Below are 24,330 nucleotides of genomic sequence, written 5' to 3'. Positions count from 1 at the left end.
CATTAAAGAACTGGTATAATGGCGAGAGACATAAATCCCACAGCAAATATTTATTTCTTCAAACCTTAATGAGGAATGAGTAAATGTGTGCTTAAACTTAAGATTCTAACTAAATACTCTTTCTCCCGTTAAAAAAATGTTATATCCCATACACTAAAGAACCTCTTTTCTATAACTGTCGCATTATAAACTTTTCTCGCCTATTATTTTTAAAATTAATGAAACTTCAGTTCTTCACTAAATGGATTCTCCCAACAATCAAATATTTTTGACACAATTATAATATAGAAATAATTTCAACTTAAATACTATTTAAGTAAAATATTCATATCATTTTCGCCAATTATTGGCTAATATTTCACAACAAAGCCCTACTAGCATTGAAGTTAGCTCACCCACTCCTTCCTTTATCAATAGAAACCAAATCCAAAATGTTTAACTTTCTTCAATCAACCACGCCATTTCCTCTGTGTTAATGTCAAACTATATATCAGCACTGTTCATGAATCCTTAACATTCCTTTACAGAATTTACCATCTGAGTTTTGCGATTTTCCTGAGAACTATTATCACTGAATTAACCTAAATATTGTAAATGAACAATTACCAACATCACGACAGCACTTGGTTTTGGACACTGCACGACTACACCCTACCAGCTTATTTTAACCTTAAAATACTACGTTGCTTTTCGATTTTATACATATCGAGAGATTGCCCTTTTAAATTTTCAGAGTACAGAACTACATAAGACAAGAAATACGAAAAAAATTAAAATAAAAAGTATATGTAATGATCTACGCTTAGAAACAAATGACAATGATTTTTGTTTAAGGGTTGATAAAGCGTATAAATACCAATATTAAGATTTTAACAACCTAAGCGATCTTAGCATGCAAGGGTTTTAACAATAAATGTACTTGAAAAGATACTTGAAAAAGTGTCATTATGAATATTTATCGATAGTACATATAAAATAGCTGAATTTAAACTATTATAAGTGAATTTTAGTTCTTATAAATTAATATTACGTAAGTCAAATTGTTCTTTGCTAGCTACAGAAATGCTAAATTTAATCAATTTCGCTTACCACTTGCAACTACTGATCACTATATGTACCCAATGCACCATTTTTAAAAATTTACTCAGAACATCTTCAATCATATTATTATTTTATTAAAAATCTAAGCCAGCAGCTGCCTTTGAACCCATGATTCAAACATACTTTCTTTTTTTTATTTAAAGCGCGTCAACATCTGAAGTATTTGGCGCCAAAATTCTATCATATTAATATATAATTTTTAAATGGAGGAGTTTATGTAGAATATGAAACTGCAATTTGGTCTGACTAAAACACTATAAAAAATATTCGACTTCTTTTTGTTAAAATCTTTCGTATACCACAAAAATTTCTTTTTAAGATGTTGATGTTGGAAGACATAACGATAAAACTCGATCGTCTGGAACGGCTAAGTGTTCTTTTCAGACAGATATCACTAATGCAGTACCTGTACATAACGGACGATTGATTTCTAGTAATGATGTTCACTGAGCATTAGTTATTAATATCCTAGGGTATTAATGTCCTAATGGACAGAAACATTAGTTACTATTGATAGTGGTTTTCTATCACTAAACCGTCAAAAGAATTCTGAGAGGTACGCATTCGAAATGATACCAAGAATATAGTTTGGGCAGATGGGTAGTTGATAATAATGTAGCCAAATTTGGCACTCACACAAAAAAGCAATTAGCTGAATCAGAGGATAGTGGGTATTCGATTGTATTGAACACGGTAGAAACCATGCTTCTCCAAAGCTATGAAAGAGCGAAGTGCAACTAAGTTAATGACCGCTATCCGCATTAGAATGTTGCCAGGAACGACCTTTAATTTCAGGATGTTAGTGAGAGTAAGATGTTCTTCTAACGACTCAAAAATTCATAAATATAAGAAATAGAAAAAACTTCTAGGCACAAAAAGCGTGACTAAAAGTACCTCGCCGTGCACTATTCGCAGAATCTACTGGGAGGCTTCTATAGTTTTAAAAAGATTGCAACCGTATTTATTCCCTAATGATACTTCGGTTACATGGCGCACAGTTTCAGAACGGTCATATTTCTTTCAATTAATTTATGTTAAGATCATTTACTTAGAATATTTCGTACTAATATTTTGATTCTATTCTCATTTTTAATTTGTATATTGTCAACTTGTAAAGAAACGATCATGCAGTTTGTCAAATTTAAGTTAGTAATTTAAGTTAGCGTAATCTTCTTGTAATAGTAAAAAGAAAATAGATAAAAAGTTCTCTTCTTCATGTTCAATTCAATTTGCATTTTCTTCAAAGTTGAAGTTCAGAAAATTTGCTTACTTTAATATTAGTTACCAAAAATTTTACTACTTTACTATTTTTTTTTATATCTTCGCAGTTCAATCGACAGTTTATGTTAGAGACTACAGTTAATAATAACTTCCTTATTGTTTTGTACCAATTCTTAAATTTTAATTACAACTTATTTCATGTTTCAGGACTGATGATGTGACTGATACACCAAGCAATGCTACTGGTAAGCATGTTAGTACAATAAGAAACACATTATTCAATTATTGACGAAAAACAAAACGAAAATATTCCAGAGACAAAAAAAATCTTCCAAGCATTGATGACTTAGTTAATTAAAAAAATAAATAAACAAATAAATAACTTGATGTCAGTGAAGCACCTAGAATTGTTTTTCGAGAGGGTTGGGATTGGTTTGAAAGTAAATTACTCTGTATGTATGACTTGTTCATTAAAAAGCTAATAATTTTCTTAATATTTTTCTTTCTAATAAGTTCTCGAGCAATCAGAAGAAAAACTAGCTGCTTAAGATAAATTGCGGTAAGCCAATGAAAACTGGCCACAGTCTTTTAGACAGACAAAGTTGCTATTCCTAGAAAGTCGTAATTTTCTCGAACAACCAGATAACTCTACTAATTATCAAGTCCTACAAAGCTAAGTCAAGACAGAGTGAGACTGCCTGATATTCTGATTGTATTGGTGTTTGGACAGTCACGACAAAAGAGTAATGGACTTCAGCCAGCCCGGGAGCCGTGGTATTCTCAAAGGATGCGAGCCATTTAAGGGCAAAGACAATTGGTAACACGATATCGAGTCAATATTTCATTCTATTTGAAATTACTTAGTTCTTAAATACAAAAAAATCTCTTTCTTTTAAAATTTATTTAAGTTTTTAGAAAGATAAAGGTATTTGTTTCTGAAATTCATTAACATGGGTAGTATTGATTCCAATATTATTATTAATTTTATAGGTGGAATGATTACTTGTTTTTGTGAAGCAGCTAGAAACATAAAAACCAAATGGGGAGTTTGTTGAAAAATAACGATGCAGTGACTTTGGCAGAAAGCCAAAAGTACTTTTTCTAAGGAGACATATCCTAAAATGGGAGTCATATGTTGTCAGAATAGGGTTAACATTCTCCGTTGTAATCATTTTAGAAAAACACCATGTGTCTGTGGAAAAATTTTAGAACATGTCTCGCAAAAATGTAAAGCGCTGAAAGATAAAAAGAAAACAGCAATGTAAAGTAATAATTAGCTTTTAAAACATTTTAAATTTTTAATGGTTTATTGTCGTTCATTTCACTGTGGTAACAGTTCTATGAACTAAACATGATGGTCAGTTTAAACAAAATAAAATAACTCTCTTCTGTTGGACGGATGCAAAAAAATAAAACAAGCATACTGAATACATAAGAGAAAGTCTTCCAGGAAGGCAACCGCAATGAACACGATCAAGTTTTATTTCACTGAACAACACACCCCACATTTTCTTTCTAAAGCTTTTGAAAGCCAACTTCAATTGGTTCAATACATTTCCACCCTATTGAAATTTTCTCAATAGGATTTCACCTGAGTATGCAATGAGTCGACAAAAAAAAACAGAAATAGAAAAAAGCTATTACTCATTGAAAAAGCAATCGCAAAAGCGTTAATAAAATATTTTCTAAGTATGACTTAGTTCTGAACAACGAATACTTTAACTTTTTATTTATTGACAATTACTATTATTTAGACAAACCACTTTATCAGCAGACATTGTAAGGGTTTTTATAAATAAAATTAAAACTATAAGTTATTAAATTGCCTGTCCCCTCTGCCATTGACTGAGATCCGCATGAATTTTTTGTGTGTTTGTGAATCTTATATTGTTTTTTTTTCATGAAAGTAGCTGAAAGCTAATAAATTATATATTCAATTATAACTTGTTCATGACATGACAAACGTGCACTTAGAGTAACTATGGAAAATTAAATAGACAGGAATTTTGGGAAACTCTTCCGCTTTAACAAAATTTTTCTTTTTTCGAAATAAAAAAAAACAAAACTGGTGCGAAAATTCACCCAATTCTCTCTCTCTCTTTCTCTCTCGCTACAATTCTCTCCTTTTTCTTCAAATTACGAAATTTTTGCAATTAGCTTTCAAAATAAGTCACTTCGATAAAAGCAGTTTTGTTGAATTTGTGACCAAGAAGTCTTCAGATGAAAAGCTAGCTAAAATTTATATATCCGTTCATGCAATTTTCTTCAGACGAGAAATTTTATCAACACATATAATTTTCACTAATGTTGCCATTTTTGGAATACTGAGCAGTAATGTGATCTACCCTTCAATCATTTACAATTTATCATTAAAAATTGTGCACACTTTTATTCCCACTTATGTCGATTGCCCATTACAATTCTTAAAGCAATATTATTCATTAATTATTAACACTTATTTCTGGATTGCCAATCACAAATCTTGAAACTATATTATATTATACATTAATTAATTTACTTTACACAATTCAATATTTAAAAATATTTTTATGCTGTATGTATGTCTGTTTGAGTATTGTATTATATGTATTTTATCTTATTGTATTAGTTATTTTATGCTATTGTTCTTATTTTGATTTCTTTTTTTAGACAATTAGTAAATTGGATAATTATTGAATAAATAAATAAACTGAAGAATTCAATCGATGAAGTGGGACATCCAGTTAAGGAAATTTAAAATGAAATCCTATGGTGGTTCCAATAAGAAATTTAAAGAAGGAGCTTCTGTAGATTTTGATTTTAGCTCCAAATTTCTGCTACCTAGGGTGCTCTGCTATACTTTGTTAGCGCAGCACGATTGCTTCAGTGGCTGATGATGCTAACTGACATTCCAGATGATAATTACTACTAATATCTAGTAGAAAGTATTGCATTAGGGTTCTGTGTTTTTCTTAATACTTTTGATTTAAATAATTTTTTTTTCTTTCTCGATTTGTACTGTCTTATATCTAAATTACACTTAAACCACATTGAGAAAAAAATGTTCTTTAAATGTATTCAACCTTAAGTTAAATTTTGGTGGAATTTAATAAAAGATATAAATTAACAATGAATTGGGCCCATTGATATAAATTTAAATGGGACAACAGACGAGAGTTTGATAGAACAACGATCGTTCACACACTCTCTAGATCCAACTAGAAGACAATAGTGTCTGCATGATGATACCTAATCATCTGCTATTGACAGATTCCCTTTGTCCCACAACATTGTGATGAAAGCATTGCTAATACGTCAATAACATAACTGTGCTAGTAGTTTTAGTATACATGGAAATTTGGTATAGCAACTACTGACTTGAAAAGTGAAAATCTACATCATAAAAACGAAAAAGATGTGCATTCCTAGTAATAACTATATTATTTGGCAGAGCAAGTAGTTGACTGGAAAGGGAAAAAAACTACAATATTTTCTAATTATAATTACAACTAATGGTGATGGGATGATTGGGTGATTGGAATAATACTTTACCATGACTTCCGGCCTAGCTTTCAAAGAAAAAATTGGCGAAAATATACTTTTTTGTGCTGAAAATTTCAATCTTCTCAATCATTTGCCATAAAAAAAAACGGGACTGTTGACTATTGTTTGACCAATGAAGAAATTATGATTACCGTTGGATCCTAGCTGCACATAAAATCGTGACATGGTAGCTTTGGTATGTATCATAAGACCATTAAGAAACTTATTAAAATGAGAAGCACTTTCAGAATTCTAAATTCCAATATCATATGAAGAATAAATGCTAAACAAATTAAAATTAAAGCAAGATCAGATAGCCTGAGTATTGTTAGCAAAGAATATTTTGTTTTTTGTACATAATTATGTCTTTTTGAAAGTTTCCACAGTGAACATTGTTTTTTAAGAATGATTGTTTTTTTATGTAAAAAAAAACTTGTTTGTCATAAAACTACAATAATATTCAAGCAACTTTAACATTAAATCCACAAAATTAAATTACAAAAATCTTGTGACAAAGAATATTTTAGGGTATTGTTTAACATTTGGAATCCAGTTTTATATAACGGTATATTTTAATAAAAGAAAAGTGAACAGACACCTAAAGTTTGATGGGAAACGCAGTACGGATGTGAACTAATTGCACAGAAGCGAAAAATCGTAAGTAGTTCATGCTTGGGTTTAAGTCAAAATTCCACAACACTTTACTGCCTAGTTATTTGCTTTACAACTTGTAAGGGGCTCCATAATGTTTGTTTTGTTACTTTGTAATATATCAACCGGTTTCATTTGGAACTGGGAAAACTTCGGTCTTACTTCAAAAGTTCTATTTCAGAGAACTCCTCCTTTTGCAATTCTGCCTTATACAATAAAGATATAAAAGTATTAATAAAGTTTATGTATTTATGTTTTTGCTAAAATAAAATCTTAAAAAATCTATTTGACTAGAAGTGTTTTCAGTTTTCTCTCAGTAACGGCACCACTTAAGTATAGTTGCGGTTTACAGTTCTTTAAATGCCAACTTTCACTGAAGTTTTTTTAATGATTTTCACTTTTTTTTTTGTACATTATTCCTTGAAAAATCATTTAAAGAAAGGAGACACAACCTAAACTCTAATGCTCTACTTTTCCTTGTAGAATAGGTTTTCCCAATTGTATAATATTATTTCAGATAGGTTATAGATTTAAAAGGGATGACCTAATAAAAACCGAAGCCTATTCAACTGAAGATTCAATCATTTCTATTTATTTTGTTCATATCAAGATTATTGCAGTGGATGAAACTATTTTATTGCAATGCATAGAATACCACAAACAATCGATAAGCCGATAAATCAAATTGATGTCTAGCGCAACACTTATTTAAAGAGAAATTTTGGATTCAACATTAATGTATTGCAAATATTAAAACAATAATTATTTTCCCAACTTATTACATAGTATTGAAAATAATATTAATATCCTATCAAATTAATTAATCCAGTGCTAAAAGTTTACTCAATGTGTTTGTTAAAATTTAGATATTTTAGAAAAAATATGGTCACTCATTTCCCACGGATTAGTCAAGAATTAAACATTCGCCACTACTTGTGCAAAAGAGCCTTTTAAATGGGAAAGAGTACATGAAACTTTTCATCCATATGAACCCTCGGTAGCGTGTAATGAAATACGGTAATAAATTTTGCAGATTCCCCGTCATATTTCCATCTTGTTGACAAAACTTTTCCATCACAACTTCAATTTTTCATCGCCATTTTTAAATAGCCTATTAATAATATTTATATTTGTATTTTGAAATTATAATGTTTGATAAGATGCAAAACATGTAAATTCACTCACTCTCTCCTGTGGTTGTTAGAGGAAAAATGCACTCTTTTTCTTAAACGTCATTGAACACGTATTCTCTGTTTATCTCTTATTTACTGTGTAATTGAACAGTAAAATTTGCCTCATTTTTATACATTTAAACCTATTTTCTAACTTGGGGAGATGCAGTTAGAGATCAACTAATTTTAAGTATTCCAAATAAATCTTGAGTGAGCACCCAACGACATTCTTTCAAAGCAGGTACTTAAAGTAATTTTCTTTAACAATAGAAATGTACTAAAAGAAAATTTTATACAATATGCTTCTAATTTTAATAATCAGTTTTTGATATAAAATCTTTGCTATTTTGGAAGCAGAGCTGAAGATATCGTAAAAACGATTGTAAAAATAAAACCTGCATTGCCGGTTTCTGGACAGTATTCTCTCGCTTAAGACAACACTGTCCTTTGTTGGAAAAATGAACTCACTGGAAAAGATGATTAGGATAGTACGCCTGGATTTCCGTCATACCAGAGTCCACCGCTCTAACAGCAAATTTCTTCCTTAAGGATTTTTATTTCGACTAATATGCCGGAACTTAGTTGACTTCGTGGTTTAAATAATAATAATAATAATAATTATTATTATTATTATAACCCACATCCGGTTTAGAAAATATTAACAAACACAATGTAGTTTGATTAGTTAAGGTGAAAATTAAGGTTGTGTAGAAAAAAAATATGAAATCAATAAAACAAAGAAAGAAAAAGTAATTTTAATTTATGTGAGTAGCGGGTGCGGAATGACACATGGTTTTATATTAGAAGAAACGTGGGTTCTAGTGATATATGAACTGGCATTACAGATGTCTTGAATTTTCTTTCTTTTCAACTTCACTTACATAAAATATAATCATATTATTTCATTCCAGCAGAAAATATTATATAAACCACAAATTCAGAAATCTAACTAATCACTTGGCTTTTTTTCATGAAATAAAAATATTTTGAAATAATTGTAAGCAAAAATTCCAAAATTTATATTTAAGCTAATATCAAAATTTGGTACAATATTTTGCTTCTTATTGACAGGCCGAAATTAAGTAGGCCTTAAATTTATAAGTAATGATGGAAAATCATCTGCAGACTTATATTTAAAAATTTCAATTACCGCTTAATAATAATTTTATGTAAAAGAAATTTCATTTATTTCCCTACAGGTTATCTACGCTGGTCTAAAGAACTTTCTAATGTTACAAAAGAGGAAGGTGAAGGAGTTAAAATGCGATGTGAAGTGGAAGGTGAACCAGGACCTATAACTGTTCGATGGTTAAGGAATGAGGCACCTCTGGAAGCAGGACTAGGGCCAGCTGGCCGACGTAGGCTTGCTCTGAGAACGTCACAGACTACTGTTAAAACTTCTTCCAGACTACGAATAACCAGACTAGAAACCCATGATTCTGGTTTTTATACTTGTCAAGCTAGAAATGGTGCTGGAAAACTATCTTCTACAACAGGTCTTCTTAAAGTTCGCATGGCACCTTGGGGTATGTTCCTATTTCTTTTCTAATTTCGAAATAATAAGATGTTACCGCTAAATGACTAAAGTAGTTATTTACTTTAGTTGTTTAATGGAATACAATTTAGAAGTTTTCAAAATAGTTAGTATAACTTTTAATTATTTCAAGACTGAATGAATAAATGGAATATCACAGTCTTTAGGAAAAGTACTATTTTTTTGTGATTCAAGGATGTGCAAAAAGTACTACTAAAGCAGGTGTCGCTTATAAAATAGGTTAAGAAATCCTAGTTGTTAAATAAGGGTGTGATATAATAATAAGTGATATAAACTGACATCTATTACATTTGTTTTTATGCAAACTTTCTATTCTATAGGACATAAATTTCACTTTTCGTGCCCTTCTATCGGCGCGATAACAGCAATGACTTAGAACGCACCTCAAGCTGATACAATATCTGAAAAAATTGTATTATTTAATAAATAAAAAATCATGGTTAAACAAAAAAAGAGGAAAACATAAGATAAAAAATGTAGGATTAGTAATTCTAAATTATCATCGGAGAGTTATGCACTCCAAAAGCGGAAGTCAATATGTCATTTCTTTAAGGAACTTAAAATTACTTTTTTCTGCATTCGAGACTGTTTTCAAGTTTAATTATAGTTTGCGATACTAAGATAAGCACAATTTTAAATGTTGGGAAATAAGAATTTTAAGTTCATTTAAAAAACATAGTGATAAATAATTTGTATGCCAGATTTTAATTTGATCTGTGTATTTCAGATTTTATTTATTCAGTATGGCAAAAATGATTAATTAGAGATTTTTTTTTTAGTAATTGTAATTATTTTAAAGTAAGCAATGAGTTATAAGTATAATAAACTAAATATAATTATAATTTAATGATAATTATATAAAAACTAGAATTACCAAATAATGGGTTTATGTTTAGTATATGGTTTGTTTATTATGGTTATTTTTATTTGTATTTATATTTTTTCTCCTGCTTGTTCATAGGACATGATATGTCGAGAGCAAGAGTGTCCAACTTTCCACTATTTCCAGAACAAATAGAAAGGTAACGAAAGATATATTGAATGATTTTTATTTCATATTAATTAATCAAAATTTGTTTAATAAACTACTTTATTTGGACGAGGTTTAAAATATCAAAAGTGATGAACCGATGAGGCAAAAGTTCCTAATAGCGCGCCAAGCGTTTAAGGAATTGTCACGTTACACATGATATTCTAATCATCTGCGATATAATTTTCAACAGTCACTAAACTAGAAATGATTTTTTTTTTTTAATGAGTGAAAGGTATTTTTTGGAATCAATCCAACCGATATATTTCACACTTGAACTTATTTTATAAAGATGACTTCATAAAATTCATTGCAAGATATGAAGGGGTGTGACTTTGTGCTTACTCTTCACACTGTTAGTTGCCATTAATAAAATGGACATGTGTCAGATATTACCAAACAACTATAAACTAACTATCTTTATTATTTATCTATTTAAGCAATTAAATAAAATGCAGAATAGGTAACTAAAAAATAAACTAGTAAAGTGCAGTATGCAAGAATAAAGAATATTAAAAATAAATTAAAGAATAATTGAAATAGTTGAGAACCTCTCCCTCAAACACTGTGAGAAAGATTTTTAAATATTAGAAAAATAAACCCATAAATCCAGGCTATCACTATCGCCAAAATGACTTGCATTAAGAAAACAATCTAATTAAATTCCATTTTATTAAGAAACCAAGCTTGTTTAGCAAATTTAATAAAAAGTACTTGCATTCCTTTGGAGGTCCCGGATCAAATGTTCCTGCGTGTATCAATATTGAACTCATGCCATCCCAGAGCTAAATATCTCACAAAATTGTACAGAAATAAATAGCATTAAGCTTAAGGCATCACTTATTTCGATAAAAAAGGCTAAAGCTAAAATTTAATAGATGACAAACCAAAGCATTACCAAGACAAAATTCAATAAAGGAATACAAATTCTCTCTCAGGTAGATTCAAATGGATTACAACTATTACAGACAAAGCGAAAAAATTATCATCTTTACTGCAGTTAAACCGGCAATACTGCAAAGATTATCAGGGTTATTTTTAGTCCTATTTTTTTGTGAATTTTAGTTATGACTTTTCCCCAAAGTGTGGTACGTTTTATCTTTACCCAAAACTTTACTCAAAATTACGCTAAATAGTTCCAATTCTGAGAAGACACTACGTATTTTACGACAATATCTTTTACTAATGAGAACCAGTAAGACCTCAGTTTTTAAATAAAAGCGCCTTTAGCTTTGGGAAATAACCATTAGCAGCGCGCCAATAATAGTATGGTGCGTCATCAACATGGATGCAGTTTACGAAGTTTGTCAATAAGTGAAGGTTTTCTCTGTTTATGTACGGTTATTTATTTTAAAGTAAAAGCCAAAAACTGGTTTTAAATTACTTGTAACACCAAAGAATGTGATAATTGATAATCCAAAATATTGTAATTTTTTAACATGAGTACAAGGTAACAAGTTATTTTAGGAGTGAGTTACTAAAACCTGAAAATGTTCCATGCTTCATGCTTCCTCATTTTGATTCTATATGGAATTATCGCAACTAATAGTGTAAATATTACTGAAAAGAATGATAATTCATCATTGGATGAAAGGTGCTGTCTATAGCAATGTCCCAATTGATTATTTCAATATCAACTGTTGCTTCATTGATAAAATATTCTAATCTTGCAGTATTGGAGTAAGTGACAGAGAAATTGCTGTTGCTGGGTTAGGAACTATAGTGCCCCATGATAGCGGAAGAAACAGCGAAAACTTGAGGCCAATTTGTCAAGTAAGTACAACTTTGCTTTCACATCAAATTTGGGATTATTCTTTATAGCAACTGTTTTATGGCCCACTTTTAATAGATTCGTATAGCAAGGGAGATTTTTACTTATACCGGCAAGAAGAAATTCTTTCCCCGGCTTTGTAAAATAAATAATGAATGTGCAGTTTTTTAAAGAAATTAATAAAGAGCATTCATTCTAATGTTTCAGTTATATCAGGGGAAGCTGTGCGCATCTGTTTTAGCCAATAAGACTGTTTATATTCCAGCCAATATTACTCAAGCTCAAATAGAAGAGAAACTAGAATCGGCGTTTACTGTCGTTTCACATTCTGAGTATGTTATTTACTTAAATGAACTTAACTATTTTTGAGAAATGTAATTTTTGCTTTTTTATTATAATAATTTGATTTTGATATTTAGTCTTCATTAAGAAATGTGATGGATGTTAGCAAAACACTGCTGTCCCGGTTACGGAGATTATCGTCGACATGGCGTTAATGACCAATGCAGTTGATGCGCTGGAAAAAATATTTATGTGTAATTTGCTTATATAAGCGTTTTCAATCGAAGTCTCTTGATTACTTAGTCAATGGCCTAGGTCACGTAAAACTTTCGACTTTAAAGAACATGAAGCTGAATCCAAAATTAATGCATATTTATAGTGCAGCACTTTAGCAGTTGTCCATGGTTTAAAAACAGTGTGTGCCTGGGGAAGTGATATCGGCTAAAAATAATTTAATGCATAATTTTTCAAATTCAGTTCACATTTAACATTAAGTTTTAAACGAATTATTGAATATTGAATTTATTTTTTTTTAGGGACCTGTCCAAAACCTGTGAGCCCTACGCAGTGCCATCCTTGTGTTACACGGCTTTCGCTGTGTGTAGAAGTGATGAATCTCTCCCTCCGAAACAGATTTGTCGCAAGGTAAATAGTCTGTGCACTTCCAACCTTTTTCCTATAATACTTAATAATGCCTATCAATATTTATCTTAAGTAATTTCTTTTCTAGGATTGTGAATTCTTAGAAAATGAACTTTGTCGAAAAGAATATGCAATTGCAAAGAGACATCCGTTGATCGGGCGTCAGTTGGAAATGCCTGTCTGTGTAGAACTTCCTAATTACTATTATGATGACTGCTTGACCCTTGATTTACCACAACCAGATCCTGTGGTTCCTGGTAAATTATTGTTTATTATTTATCAGTCCTACAATTCAGCATTCAAAAATTGAAAATATTAACTTTTAACTCATGTGAATAGCGCATAAATTAAAAAAAAAGAAAGTATGATGTTTCAATATTTTTTCCAGGTGATTATTGCTATTGGGGCCGTGGTGAATCATATCGAGGTGCGGTTGGCGTAGGACAATCAGGTACACCTTGTGTACCTTGGGCAGAACAATTATCTCTTTCCATAGCTGACCACCATGAATTGTTAGGAAGTCATAATTACTGCAGGAATCCAGGTTCTTTACAATCACAACCTTGGTGTTACACAAATCATAATGGACGACAAATGGTGGAAATGTGTAATATTCATAAGTGTGGTAAGTATTTTTCATTTGAAATTTAATATTCTCTCTAAATTTTGTGATCTTTATTCATGAAATATTTTTGTTTGCGAGTCATCCAATGAATTTATTTAACTTTAGTTGACACACTGTGGCTATATTTGACAGCAGGATGTTGTGGGCTTCTTGTGCTACTTGTAATATTGCTTACATATTGCTGTTGCAAAGCAAGAACAAGAAAGAGAAATAATCTACAAAACGATGCTGTATTAAAGGTTCGTCACAGAGTTCCATTTACGAAATAAATATAATAATCACCTCTCTTGAGAACTATCAAAGAATGTTTTAACTGTCGTAGTTTAAACAATTTTTTTTGTAAAAATCCTAACAAACTTGTTACCAGTTGTTATTAACTATTTATTGTGTAGCATTAATATCACATCAATATATTGAAATATCAAAGTGATCTTCAATAGAGGATAAATGAGATACATTAAGGAAATAAATATTTCTCGATTTGTTATTTACTTATATTTTACTTGAGTTCGGTTTTCTAAATACGCTTGTGTCTCCATTTGTTCAGAGTTCCTCAATACTGAGGGTCAACCAAATATTTCTTTTAATTTCAACTTTCAACTGAATCTATTTCAGATATCCTCTTCTTTCAGTACGTAACCGTGGAAGTTTTCTCGGATGTTATCTATCCTTGTTTCCTTGGGTCTGCTCTTCATATTCCTTCGACTTCCCAGTCTAGGATTTCTTTAGCCTTTTTATATCTTCCATTCTTTTTATATGGCCGTACCGTTCTTTTCCTTCACCTTCTCTAGCACATTTTCTTTCTAATTTCTTCGTTTCTTACTCTTTCAAGCCTTGATGTTCGTGCTAACCTTCTCCGGTAATCCATTTCTGTAAGCTTTGGAGATGCAGAATATTCTTAATTGTAATGCTCATCGGTGTGCAAGTTTGATTCCATTTTTTTCAGAGCGAGAAGAATGTTATTTTGAGTAGTGTTGGAGACATTGGACATCCTTGTAGCAAGCAGACCTTTACTGGTGGAAAACTCTTTCAACAGGGCTAATCCTTCCTTAACTCTACAACTATTTTGATTGTAGATTACTTTTATTGCATTAACTCGAGGTTCATCTATTCCTACTTATTTAACGACTCCATAAATTGGAGAGCACGAGGTACACTATCGTACGCTTCTTCAAGATCCACAAAGACCATTTCTGCATCTTTTGAACATGCTTTTTTCCAGTAGGGCTTTTTTTGTTTGCAATGAGAATCCAAGGTTTCGTAAAACATTCCAAGAAGCTGTTGTGCCCTAATTACTGTATTGAGTGTTCTTAAAATAGGCGGGGCAAAGTTAAGGCTGGAAACGAAAGTTTTTTTCACCAATTTGTTAACCATTCTGGCGGATATAATTTCAGGTTTGACGGGATGAGGGGAGAGAATAAAAACTTAGTTACAAGCTACGCCACCATTATTTTTACAGGAAATTGTTATGTTTGTGTAATAATAATTGGTAATAATATAATCATGTTTGAAAGAATTGTAATGTGCAGGTGGTAATGACCATCGCAGTCGATGCGTCAAAAAAAAATATTATAATGTTATGGAAATTTTTAGGAAATGGTAGAAAAGGTACTAACAAAGCAATCATTCAGACCCTTTAATTTATATAACTAAATTAAGATTTTTCAAAAAAATTGTAGGGAGTAAAAAATTCTCCTTGTCGAAAGGCCAAAGGTAGTGGATTGGAGATGTCCGCATTGATACCAGGCTCTGGAGCTTCTAGCGTAAAAAGTGAAGCAAGATCAAGGGTACGTGAATTCCATCCAGCGAATATTAGGTTCGTTCAAGAACTTGGAGAAGGAGCTTTTGGTCAGTGGAAAATTTAATGTCATTGTCCTCATTAATGATAAAAGGGCAGTGCTTTATTTTGAATATTTTAAAAACTTTTTTACAGGAAAAGTTTACAAAGGTGAAATAGTTGGAACAGGCGAGGAACCTCTTTTAGTGGCTATTAAAACTTTGAAAGAAAATGCTTCCGCTAAAACTACTGCAGATTTTAGAAGAGAGGTGAGTAGACATTAAAGATGTAAATCATAATGCTTCCTTCTGGTTCAGTAAATAATCAAATTCTATGAATGCAAGGATCTAACTTTACTGCTCAAGTATCTTCTTCCCAAAATAATTAAATTCATTTACTCAAAACGTTTTGAATTGAAACAAGTAAAGGATATGAACTTCTTCTGAAACAGAATTATTGTTTCATCGCCTAATGCATTAAATTGTGGCTCATTGGCGAGCAGTTGTAAGAATTCTATTGAATTGATCAACTAAAGGTTTTCTTTAGTAAATCCAATTGGTGTAAATATCTTAGCCTTTCTCTCTCTCAATTAAAAATTATGATAATAATATTCCAACTGCTTTTTAAAAAACAATAACAGGTAGATTTGATGTGCGAACTACGACATGAAAACATAGTGTGCCTGTTGGGAGTATGCTTGAGCAGGGAACCGCTGTGTATGCTATTTGAATTCATGCCCAAAGGAGACTTACATGAGTTTCTCATCACGCATTCACCCCACTCTACAGATGGAATGCTGACCCAAACTGATCTGTTGAATATGGCCACCCATATTGCTTCAGGTATTTTGTTAAAGAATTTGTGTTTCTATATTAACAATAAATCGATGCTTTTTTTTAATTAAAGAAGATAGTAGTTTTGCTCGGTAAGAATCTTCAGAATGTCTCACTTTTGAAAGTGCTTGAAAATAAACTAACAGAAAGTTTGTACTGGACCAGCTTACTCCCTTATTAATTGGTCCATCTTTAACAGTACTTTATGATTAAACTTTGAGATAAAACAAAAAAAGTAATAATAATATTTAAGTTCTTTTCAAAATTTGCAAGTGTAGATAAAATCTATTTTTGAAATATGTGCGTTCTATGATTTGTGCATAAACAAATTAACATTTTCAATAAATGTGAAAAAAATCTCTTAATATGTTATTCTAAAAAGTATTTGTTTAATATAATACTTGTTCGATTGCAGGAATGGAATATCTTTGTAGTCATCATTATGTACACCGCGATTTAGCAGCTAGAAATTGTTTAGTCGCAGAAAATCTTACAGTTAAAATCTCAGACTTTGGTCTTTCAAGAGATGTTTATTCTTCTGATTATTATAGGTAATAAACACTTAATACTTAGATCTTAGTTCTTAATAGTAGATTAAGAGCATTAATATTAGTAATTAAGTTTCACTATTGAAGTTACGCATATTGTAATGAAATCTATTTTATCTATCCCTATTACTTAAATCCACTAAGGGAAAGTATTGTAATCGATTCAAATTATCGATGCGTGAACCGATTTAGATGAATGAAGTGTCATTCGGTTCGACATTAATTATGTAGTTGCATTTCTTAGGTACGCAGTACTTAATACTTAAAGAGCTTAGTTTGCCTCAAACGTGGGGCCTTCTCTAAACCCCGGTTGAAAAAGAACGAGGTGCCGTTGGAGTGATTAATTATATTGCACGATATAATGGTAAAACTATACGAAGGGAGATCATATTTAGAGACGTATAAATATTGGTCGTAATTGGACTGTAAAACTATCAAAAAGGTAAAAACAATTCCCTAACACAGTTTAAAAAGTTAAAGTACCCAACATTTGATTCATACTTCAGTTCGTAATTTCAGTTATATAGAAACATTCGAAAAGCATTTGTTTAATTGACATTTTATTACAATTGTTATCAACTAACAAGAAATTTTACTGCATTAAATTTGTTTATTAGATTAATTAGATATTAGATTATTAATTTATTAGGTGTCACAGATCCTTTTGCTGGTCATTTTCCTGAACAAAGTTCATATAGGTATTACAGCAAACTGGCATTCTACCGAACTGACCCACCACCCCCTCCCCAAAAGTGCCCTTAAACATAATATAACAGAAAAAAGTTTCCTATAAAAATTTTAGAACTATTTATAAGCTATAATTATACCAAGTTTGAAGAAAATCGAACAAGCGGTTTTTTAGAAAATGTGAAAAATCTATTCAGTAAAGTGGTACTTCCGGTGAAGCTATTTTGTCCAAAAATTTATAGCAGCTTCCTGTGGTGTCACTTGAACGAAATATCAAATTTGAACACTATGCGTTTATCCGTTCCTGAGATATAGCTGATAAACTGACAACAGAGATGCAAAGTCAGTCCAAACCTATGCCATCAAGGCACGATGGGTTAGTCACAGATCTCTAACCCATCCAGCCTTAGCCGTGACTTTTTAACATCACTTCTCTTCTTTTCTCTCTAACAAGCCGAATGCGATCGGTTATTGTCGGTAATTTTCGGCTCGACTGACCATTATTTTATTCTCTACTTAATATTTAACATCTAATATGCACACTCACACGACTTTCTTTCTCTTCTACCTTAACCATCCGAATGCGATCGATTTTTGTCGTTAATTTTCGGCTTAATTGACCATGAATTTATTTCCAATTTAATATTTATCATTTAATATGCACACTCACACGACTTTCTTTCTCTTCTACCTTAACGAGCCGAATGCGATCGATTTTTGTCGTTAATTTTCGGCTTAATTGACCATGAATTTATTTCCAATTTAATATTTATCATTTAATATGCACACTCACACGACTTTCTCATACCACTACTTATGTAGTTGGGTTTTCTTGTAAACTAGAATTTTTACCAAATAGTGGTTACCTTAAGTTACAAAATACTTTCTAATGAAGCTATTTTTGAAAAATTTATTGAGAACACTCACACGACTTTCTCATACCACTACTTATGTAGTTGGGTTTTCTTGTAAACTAGAATTTTTACCAAATAGCGGTTACCTTAAGTTACAAAATACTTTCTAATGAAGCTATTTTTGAAAAATTTATTGAGAACACTCACACGACTTTCTCATACCACTACTTATGTAGTTGGGTTTTCTTGTAAACTAGAATTTTTACCAAATAGTGGTTACCTTAACTTACAAAATACTTTCTAATGAAGCTATTTTTGAAAAATTTATTGAGCACACTCACACGACTTTCTCATTCCACTACTTATGTAGTTGGGTTTTCTTGTAAACTAGAATTTTTACCAAATAGTGGTTACCTTAAGTTACAAAATACTTTCTAATGAAGCTATTTTTGAAAAATTTATTGAGAACACTCACACGACTTTCTCATACCACTACTTATGTAGTTGGGTTTTCTTGTAAACTAGAATTTTTACCAAATAGTGGTTACCTTAAGTTACAAAATACTTTCTAATGAAGCTATTTTTGAAAAATTTATTGAGCACACTCACACGACTTTCTCATTCCACTACTTATGTAGTTGGGTTTTCTTGTAAACTAGAATTTTTACCAAATAGTGGTTACCTTAAGTTACAAAATACTTTCTAATGAAGCTATTTTTGAAAAATTTATTGAGCACACTCACACGACTTTCTCATTCCACTACTTATATAGTTGGGTTTTCTTGTAAACTAGAATTTTTACCAAATAGTGGTTACCTTAAGTTACAAAATACTTTCTAATGAAGCTATTTTTGAAAAATTTATTGAGAACACTCACACGACTTTCTCATACCACTACTTATGTAGTTGGGCTTTCTTGTAAACTAGAATTTTTACCAAATAGCGGTTACCTTAAGTTACAAAATACTTTCTAATGAAGCTATTTTTGAAAAATCTAATGGGCACACTCACACGACTTTCTCATACCACTACTTATGTAGTTGGGTTTTCTTGTAAACTAGAATTTTTACCAAATAGTGGTTACCTTAAGTTACAAAATACTTTCTAATGAAGCTATTTTTGAAAAATCTAATGGGCACACTCACATGACTTTCTCATACCACTACTTATGTAGTTGGGTTTTCTTGTAAACTAGAATTTTTACCAAATAGTGTACGCAAGAACGCTTTCAAATAGATTACATTATTCCGTCGTACTAACCTTGCAAAGAAGACCTTATTTATACATTTAATTGTACTAATACATACTAATACAATACAATTAGTTGTACTAAATGTAGAAAGAAAACGATAATCAACTTGGTCTAATTACGTATGGGAAAATCATCAACTTTATCTTAGTTTTGTATAAAGTCCCAATACATTGCCTACCGCGCTCAGTAAACTCACGATCACCTTACATGACTTGTTGGTTTATTTTACCTAAATTTTCTTTCTATGTACAACATAATATTCCTGGGTGAAGCAAGAAGGGATTGAAAATGATATTAGTCCACAATGCTTTCTGTACCAAGTGAATTTACACCACCATTAGTAGAAGTTTCATTAGATGTGCAAGTAGATTGTACAAGTACAACAATATATTAGAGGTAAAGCGTAATCTGAGAAAGAAATTTTCTCAGTCACTGACCAGCGAGAGTGGGCCTGTTATTTATTATTTTCGTTTTATATTTTTATTGTTCATCGTTTGCAAATCACACGTTCTCGTTCCCTTTTATCATTTTCATATTTTAACACCATGTTTTCTGAATAAAATCATACTTATTTGCAGAGTACAAAGTAAGTCTCTATTACCTGTGAGGTGGATGCCTCCAGAATCCATACTGTATGGTAAATTTACTACTGAATCTGATGTTTGGAGTTATGGAGTTGTACTTTGGGAAATTTATAGTTACGGACTTCAGGTTAGTTTGCAAAATTAAATAAAACATTTTTTATTATTATTTTTCTTGCACGTAACATAAAAGTTTGAAACTTATACTGTTATATTGTATTTGTTGTAGCCTTATTATGGATATTCAAATCAGGAAGTTATAGAAATGATAAGATCTCGACAACTGTTACCTTGTCCGGAGGATTGTCCGTCTCGAATGTATTCTGTGATGATGGAATGTTGGCACGAAGTACCGGTTCGACGTCCACATTTCCCGGAATTATCAGCTCGATTAAGATCATTCCAACAAAATGGAATGGGTGTCAGGTTACCGCCTCCTCCACCATCGCTTTATGCTCCAAGCCCAGCGCACATATAGGACAACTCGTCCAGCCACATTCTCGCCACACGTTTATAAACTCATTTTCAGAAGCTCTGGCTTTCCTTTGTTTATTATAAATTCATAGAGCTCCTCATTATCTAATCTTTCGGAAAATAATCTTATTCCGTGTGAACATTTTTTAGCATGGAATATATTTTTTTTTCGCAAAGTGAGTGTATAGCGAAGGTAAATGTGGCTAGGTTATCCACCTCTCATTGAGTAATTTATTACTGATAGTAACAATAAGTGGTAAAACTACCAAGTGGTTATCTTCATTACTGCAAGTGAACTTTTAAGATTTGTGTGAAATATGAAAGAAAGGTAATGTGGTGCCTAAAATGTACAGATACATTTGAAGAGTCTAGAATACTAATACAAAACTGCGTTTGTTCTGAAAAAAACTTTTACAAAATATATTTATAAGAATGTTCAAGTCTGAATAAGAAAACGGTATCGATATTGATAAGAATATTTTTTGTTATCATCTGCAGAAAACTTGTAACTTCGCACACAGATTGGCTTTAAAGTTGTTCTTTATTTCCTTTCTTTCACAGATCTTAGCCTAGATTTCTTTGCATAGATTTTTAGCTACATAAGGCCTAATTAATTGGGGAAATTATAGTACGCCATTCTTATCTGTTTTCGGTCCCTAGAGAGTCACTGTCAATGAACATGTAATGGGCATTGGTATCCTATAATAACGAGCTAAGAATTAAAATACGATTAGGTCTAGGACTGCACCTTATATTCAAAATATATTCTACCGAAAGCAGGCCTAAAAGCCGTCTGTGAGGTTCCTTCAAATTGCTTCATCACCAGTCTGAGGAATCACGCTCTTGCCTAACTTTCCCATAGGAAAGCATGTAGATTGCAGTCTTCTCCAAACAAGCAGAAACTGTTTCATTAGCACTAAGTACGTTCACATACCTTCTGAGCCTGCAATGCTAGGAATTACTGAGCAGTTTTTCTTATATTATGTTTGGAACTAATCTATTGGAATGAGAAGGTTAATGTTTGTTTCTACTAACCAACTTTGATTAGTAGTTACATTGAAGCTCTTGCTGACCTTACAACAGCGATAACAATCGGCTCTTTCAGAGACGGTGGTATTGGCTTGTATGACCAATTTCTTTTGAATTTTATAGTAAAATTGGACGTAAAAAGCGCTTATTACTTAGAATTAATTTGAAATCCTGTTTTTTAAAGCGGCAAATTAATTTTCGTGTTTGTTCTTTACTTTTGTTTGAAACCAATAACCAATAACGCTACACCGCAATCTTGATTCTTGACACTACTTGTGGATACGCTGATTATATATGTGTTCAACGAAAATAAGTGAACGACAGTTCAAACTATTTCTCGTTTTAGTGCTCCATCTTCTTTATAGTCCGTCAATTTGTGATGAAGTGCATCACATTGTGATTTATATACATTTTAGTAGTTCCTTTTATAGCTGTAGTTTTATTTAAATAGTCTTGGAGTACTTCTTTCTTGATAAAATACAAGAAAAAGTGACTTGAAAACCTTCTTTGACATGGAATTGTTTATCACTTTTGGAAAAATGAAATTATCCTATGAGATCATGTTTGTCGGTAGCTTAACAAATCTCGACACATTTAGTTTTTTCGCATTTATTGTTTTTTTAAAGCCTCAATTCCAAATTGGACGTTTAGTGTGATATATTAAAACCAAGAAGCGTAAGCTCAAACGAAGAACAACTATGTTATAATATAATTAGATAAGACCAGACCATTAGTCATTGTTCAAGTTATTTATTAGATTTTTTATTTTTTTTTTTTTAAATATTTAGAACGAAATTTGAATGGGTGGCAGCTTATTTAAGCTCATTAAAATACAAAAAGAAATAAGTATGCATTTAAACTTAGTGATATTTGTTAGGTTTAGGCCAAAATCTATAATAATATACAATTACAGAGTAGGAATAAACAACGATAAATTTTTGTTTATATTTCAGAATCGTAATTCTTTATCATGATGTGTATAAATATATATAGTTTTACTTTTTTAGTTGGGAAATATGATGAAGATACAAAAAGGTTCTTATTGTTTCCATTGAAAATATAAATTTACCTTACTTTTTAAAATTATTTTGACTTTTTTTTTGCAAAATGGCATTCATTTTTTTGGTTCTTGATCAGATAAGTAGCTATTAAAGCCAAAGGAAAGCAACCAAAGCCTTTAATTTTCTAAAATAATAAATGTTTAAAATTTTGTAAATTTTTTCTACCAATTAATAACTGAAGCGATTTAAATGTGTATATATAATATTTTAAAATAAAATTACAATATTTGATGAAAAGATGCTTCAATTTAAATACTTATACTTAGGGGTCTCCATTGTTTTAGAGCAAATTTAAGTTGTGCATTGAAACAATAAAACTAAATAAATTTAAATAATGTTTTAATCGTAAAAGAGGTTCCCACCAAATTAGATGCATCAATAAAATAATCATAAATAAGTTGCATGAATAGTGTATTATCGCCCGATTTTGATGACAAAAATGCAATTTTATATGTATTACTATCTTGAAGGCATTCTTGTAAGCTTTTCATACCAATAGGCAGCCTATTAAGAAAGAACTATTTATTTCTAGTGTAGCTTAATCAATCATCCTTTCATTTCACCATCTCAATTTTAGCTCTAAGGTACATAGAAATCTTTTGCTTTACGTTCAACATTTATGTTTTCTCTATGTAATGTAACGTGTGTGTTGTTTTATTAAGTTTATTGTTTTTTTTTTTAATTTTTTTTTATATCTTCAGTTTGTAATTGGATGCATTTGTCTACACAGTAAATAACTAATTACATTTCAAAGGGCAAAAAATATAAAAGTAAGGAACCTTTTGATGACCAATTGCTCGCAATTCTTTTCTAAATGTGAAATGCTATATTTAATTTTCTTTATGGTTAAAAGATCTAAATGTATATTTGCTTTTAACTTACAGTTTCGAGTTGTGCATTTCTAGAGAAAGGTACAAATCAAATTTATAAAGACCATGAAAGGGTGGAATGTATTCATTTTTAGAAGGGGGAAATTCGAAATTAGTTTTGTACATAATATATAAATAAATTAATGTGATTTGTAAAAATTCATTTTTACAGCTTTTATATTCCCGATATTTAAGGCATTAATAACTGCCGTTTAAAATTTATTTTCTATTTAAAAAAAAAAGAAAAAAAAAGTGTACATATTAAGTGTCATGTTTTCATTTATAAAGTATCAGTGTCTTCTCTTAATTGTATAATTTATATATTGTTGTGATTTGTAAAGAAATATATACATATATATTATTCAAACCTATACAGTATTTCATAAATGCCCGATTGTCTAAAGATAAGAAAAGCAGGGATTACTAAAAACAAAACATACAAAACTTTTAGCTAACAGGAAACCTAAAAATATTTATTGCCAGTGAAATCTCAGAATTTTTGTCTAGTTTTAAAGGGAATGTGAAATTTCTGCAAGAGACAGCATTGAACATTTCATAATAAATGTTCAATAATTTAGTAGTTTTAAAAAGGGTTGGTTGTTTAGAGTTTGAAATACAACTTATAACACAAATATGTGTATACACCATACATGTCCATATTGTCGACATATTCATTCAATTTCGGAGACCTAAATCCCTATTTTCTCTTCGATTGAGCTCAACAACCAATTCTTAACTCAAAACGTTTCGAATAAACAATTTTATATGACTTGCGCTAAGATTTCCAGAATTC

At 30.8% G+C, this 24,330-nt stretch overlaps 1 protein-coding gene across 2 annotated transcripts in view; it reads left to right on the top strand.

Moving 5' to 3' along the window:
* Positions 1-21,692, top strand: part of LOC141448991 (tyrosine-protein kinase transmembrane receptor Ror-like) — a 164,995-nt gene extending 143,303 nt beyond the window's left edge. The window contains exons 3-17 of one of the 2 annotated variants that reach the window (XM_074117942.1): positions 2,530-2,567; positions 8,867-9,193; positions 10,184-10,244; positions 11,926-12,025; positions 12,231-12,355; positions 12,842-12,950; positions 13,036-13,204; positions 13,336-13,572; positions 13,678-13,811; positions 15,279-15,420; positions 15,506-15,618; positions 15,990-16,191; positions 16,598-16,733; positions 20,102-20,234; positions 20,334-21,692. In XM_074117942.1, the coding sequence (XP_073974043.1) occupies positions 2,530-2,567; positions 8,867-9,193; positions 10,184-10,244; positions 11,926-12,025; positions 12,231-12,355; positions 12,842-12,950; positions 13,036-13,204; positions 13,336-13,572; positions 13,678-13,811; positions 15,279-15,420; positions 15,506-15,618; positions 15,990-16,191; positions 16,598-16,733; positions 20,102-20,234; positions 20,334-20,582 (2,275 nt within the window). In that variant the 3' untranslated portion in view covers positions 20,583-21,692. Of the gene's footprint in view, positions 1-2,529; positions 2,568-8,866; positions 9,194-10,183; positions 10,245-11,925; positions 12,026-12,230; positions 12,356-12,841; positions 12,951-13,035; positions 13,205-13,335; positions 13,573-13,677; positions 13,812-15,251; positions 15,421-15,505; positions 15,619-15,989; positions 16,192-16,597; positions 16,734-20,101; positions 20,235-20,333 lie in introns of both variants that reach the window. The other variant, XM_074117941.1, reaches the window with a different exon arrangement.
* Positions 21,693-24,330: the final 2,638 nt, after the last annotated feature.

The sequence above is a fragment of the Rhodnius prolixus genome, unplaced genomic scaffold (assembly GCF_049639745.1).
Source record: "Rhodnius prolixus isolate KJV_2025 unplaced genomic scaffold, Rpr scaffold_2, whole genome shotgun sequence".
Taxonomy (NCBI): domain Eukaryota; kingdom Metazoa; phylum Arthropoda; class Insecta; order Hemiptera; family Reduviidae; genus Rhodnius; species Rhodnius prolixus.
This window is presented reverse-complemented; position numbering and strand designations above follow the sequence as displayed.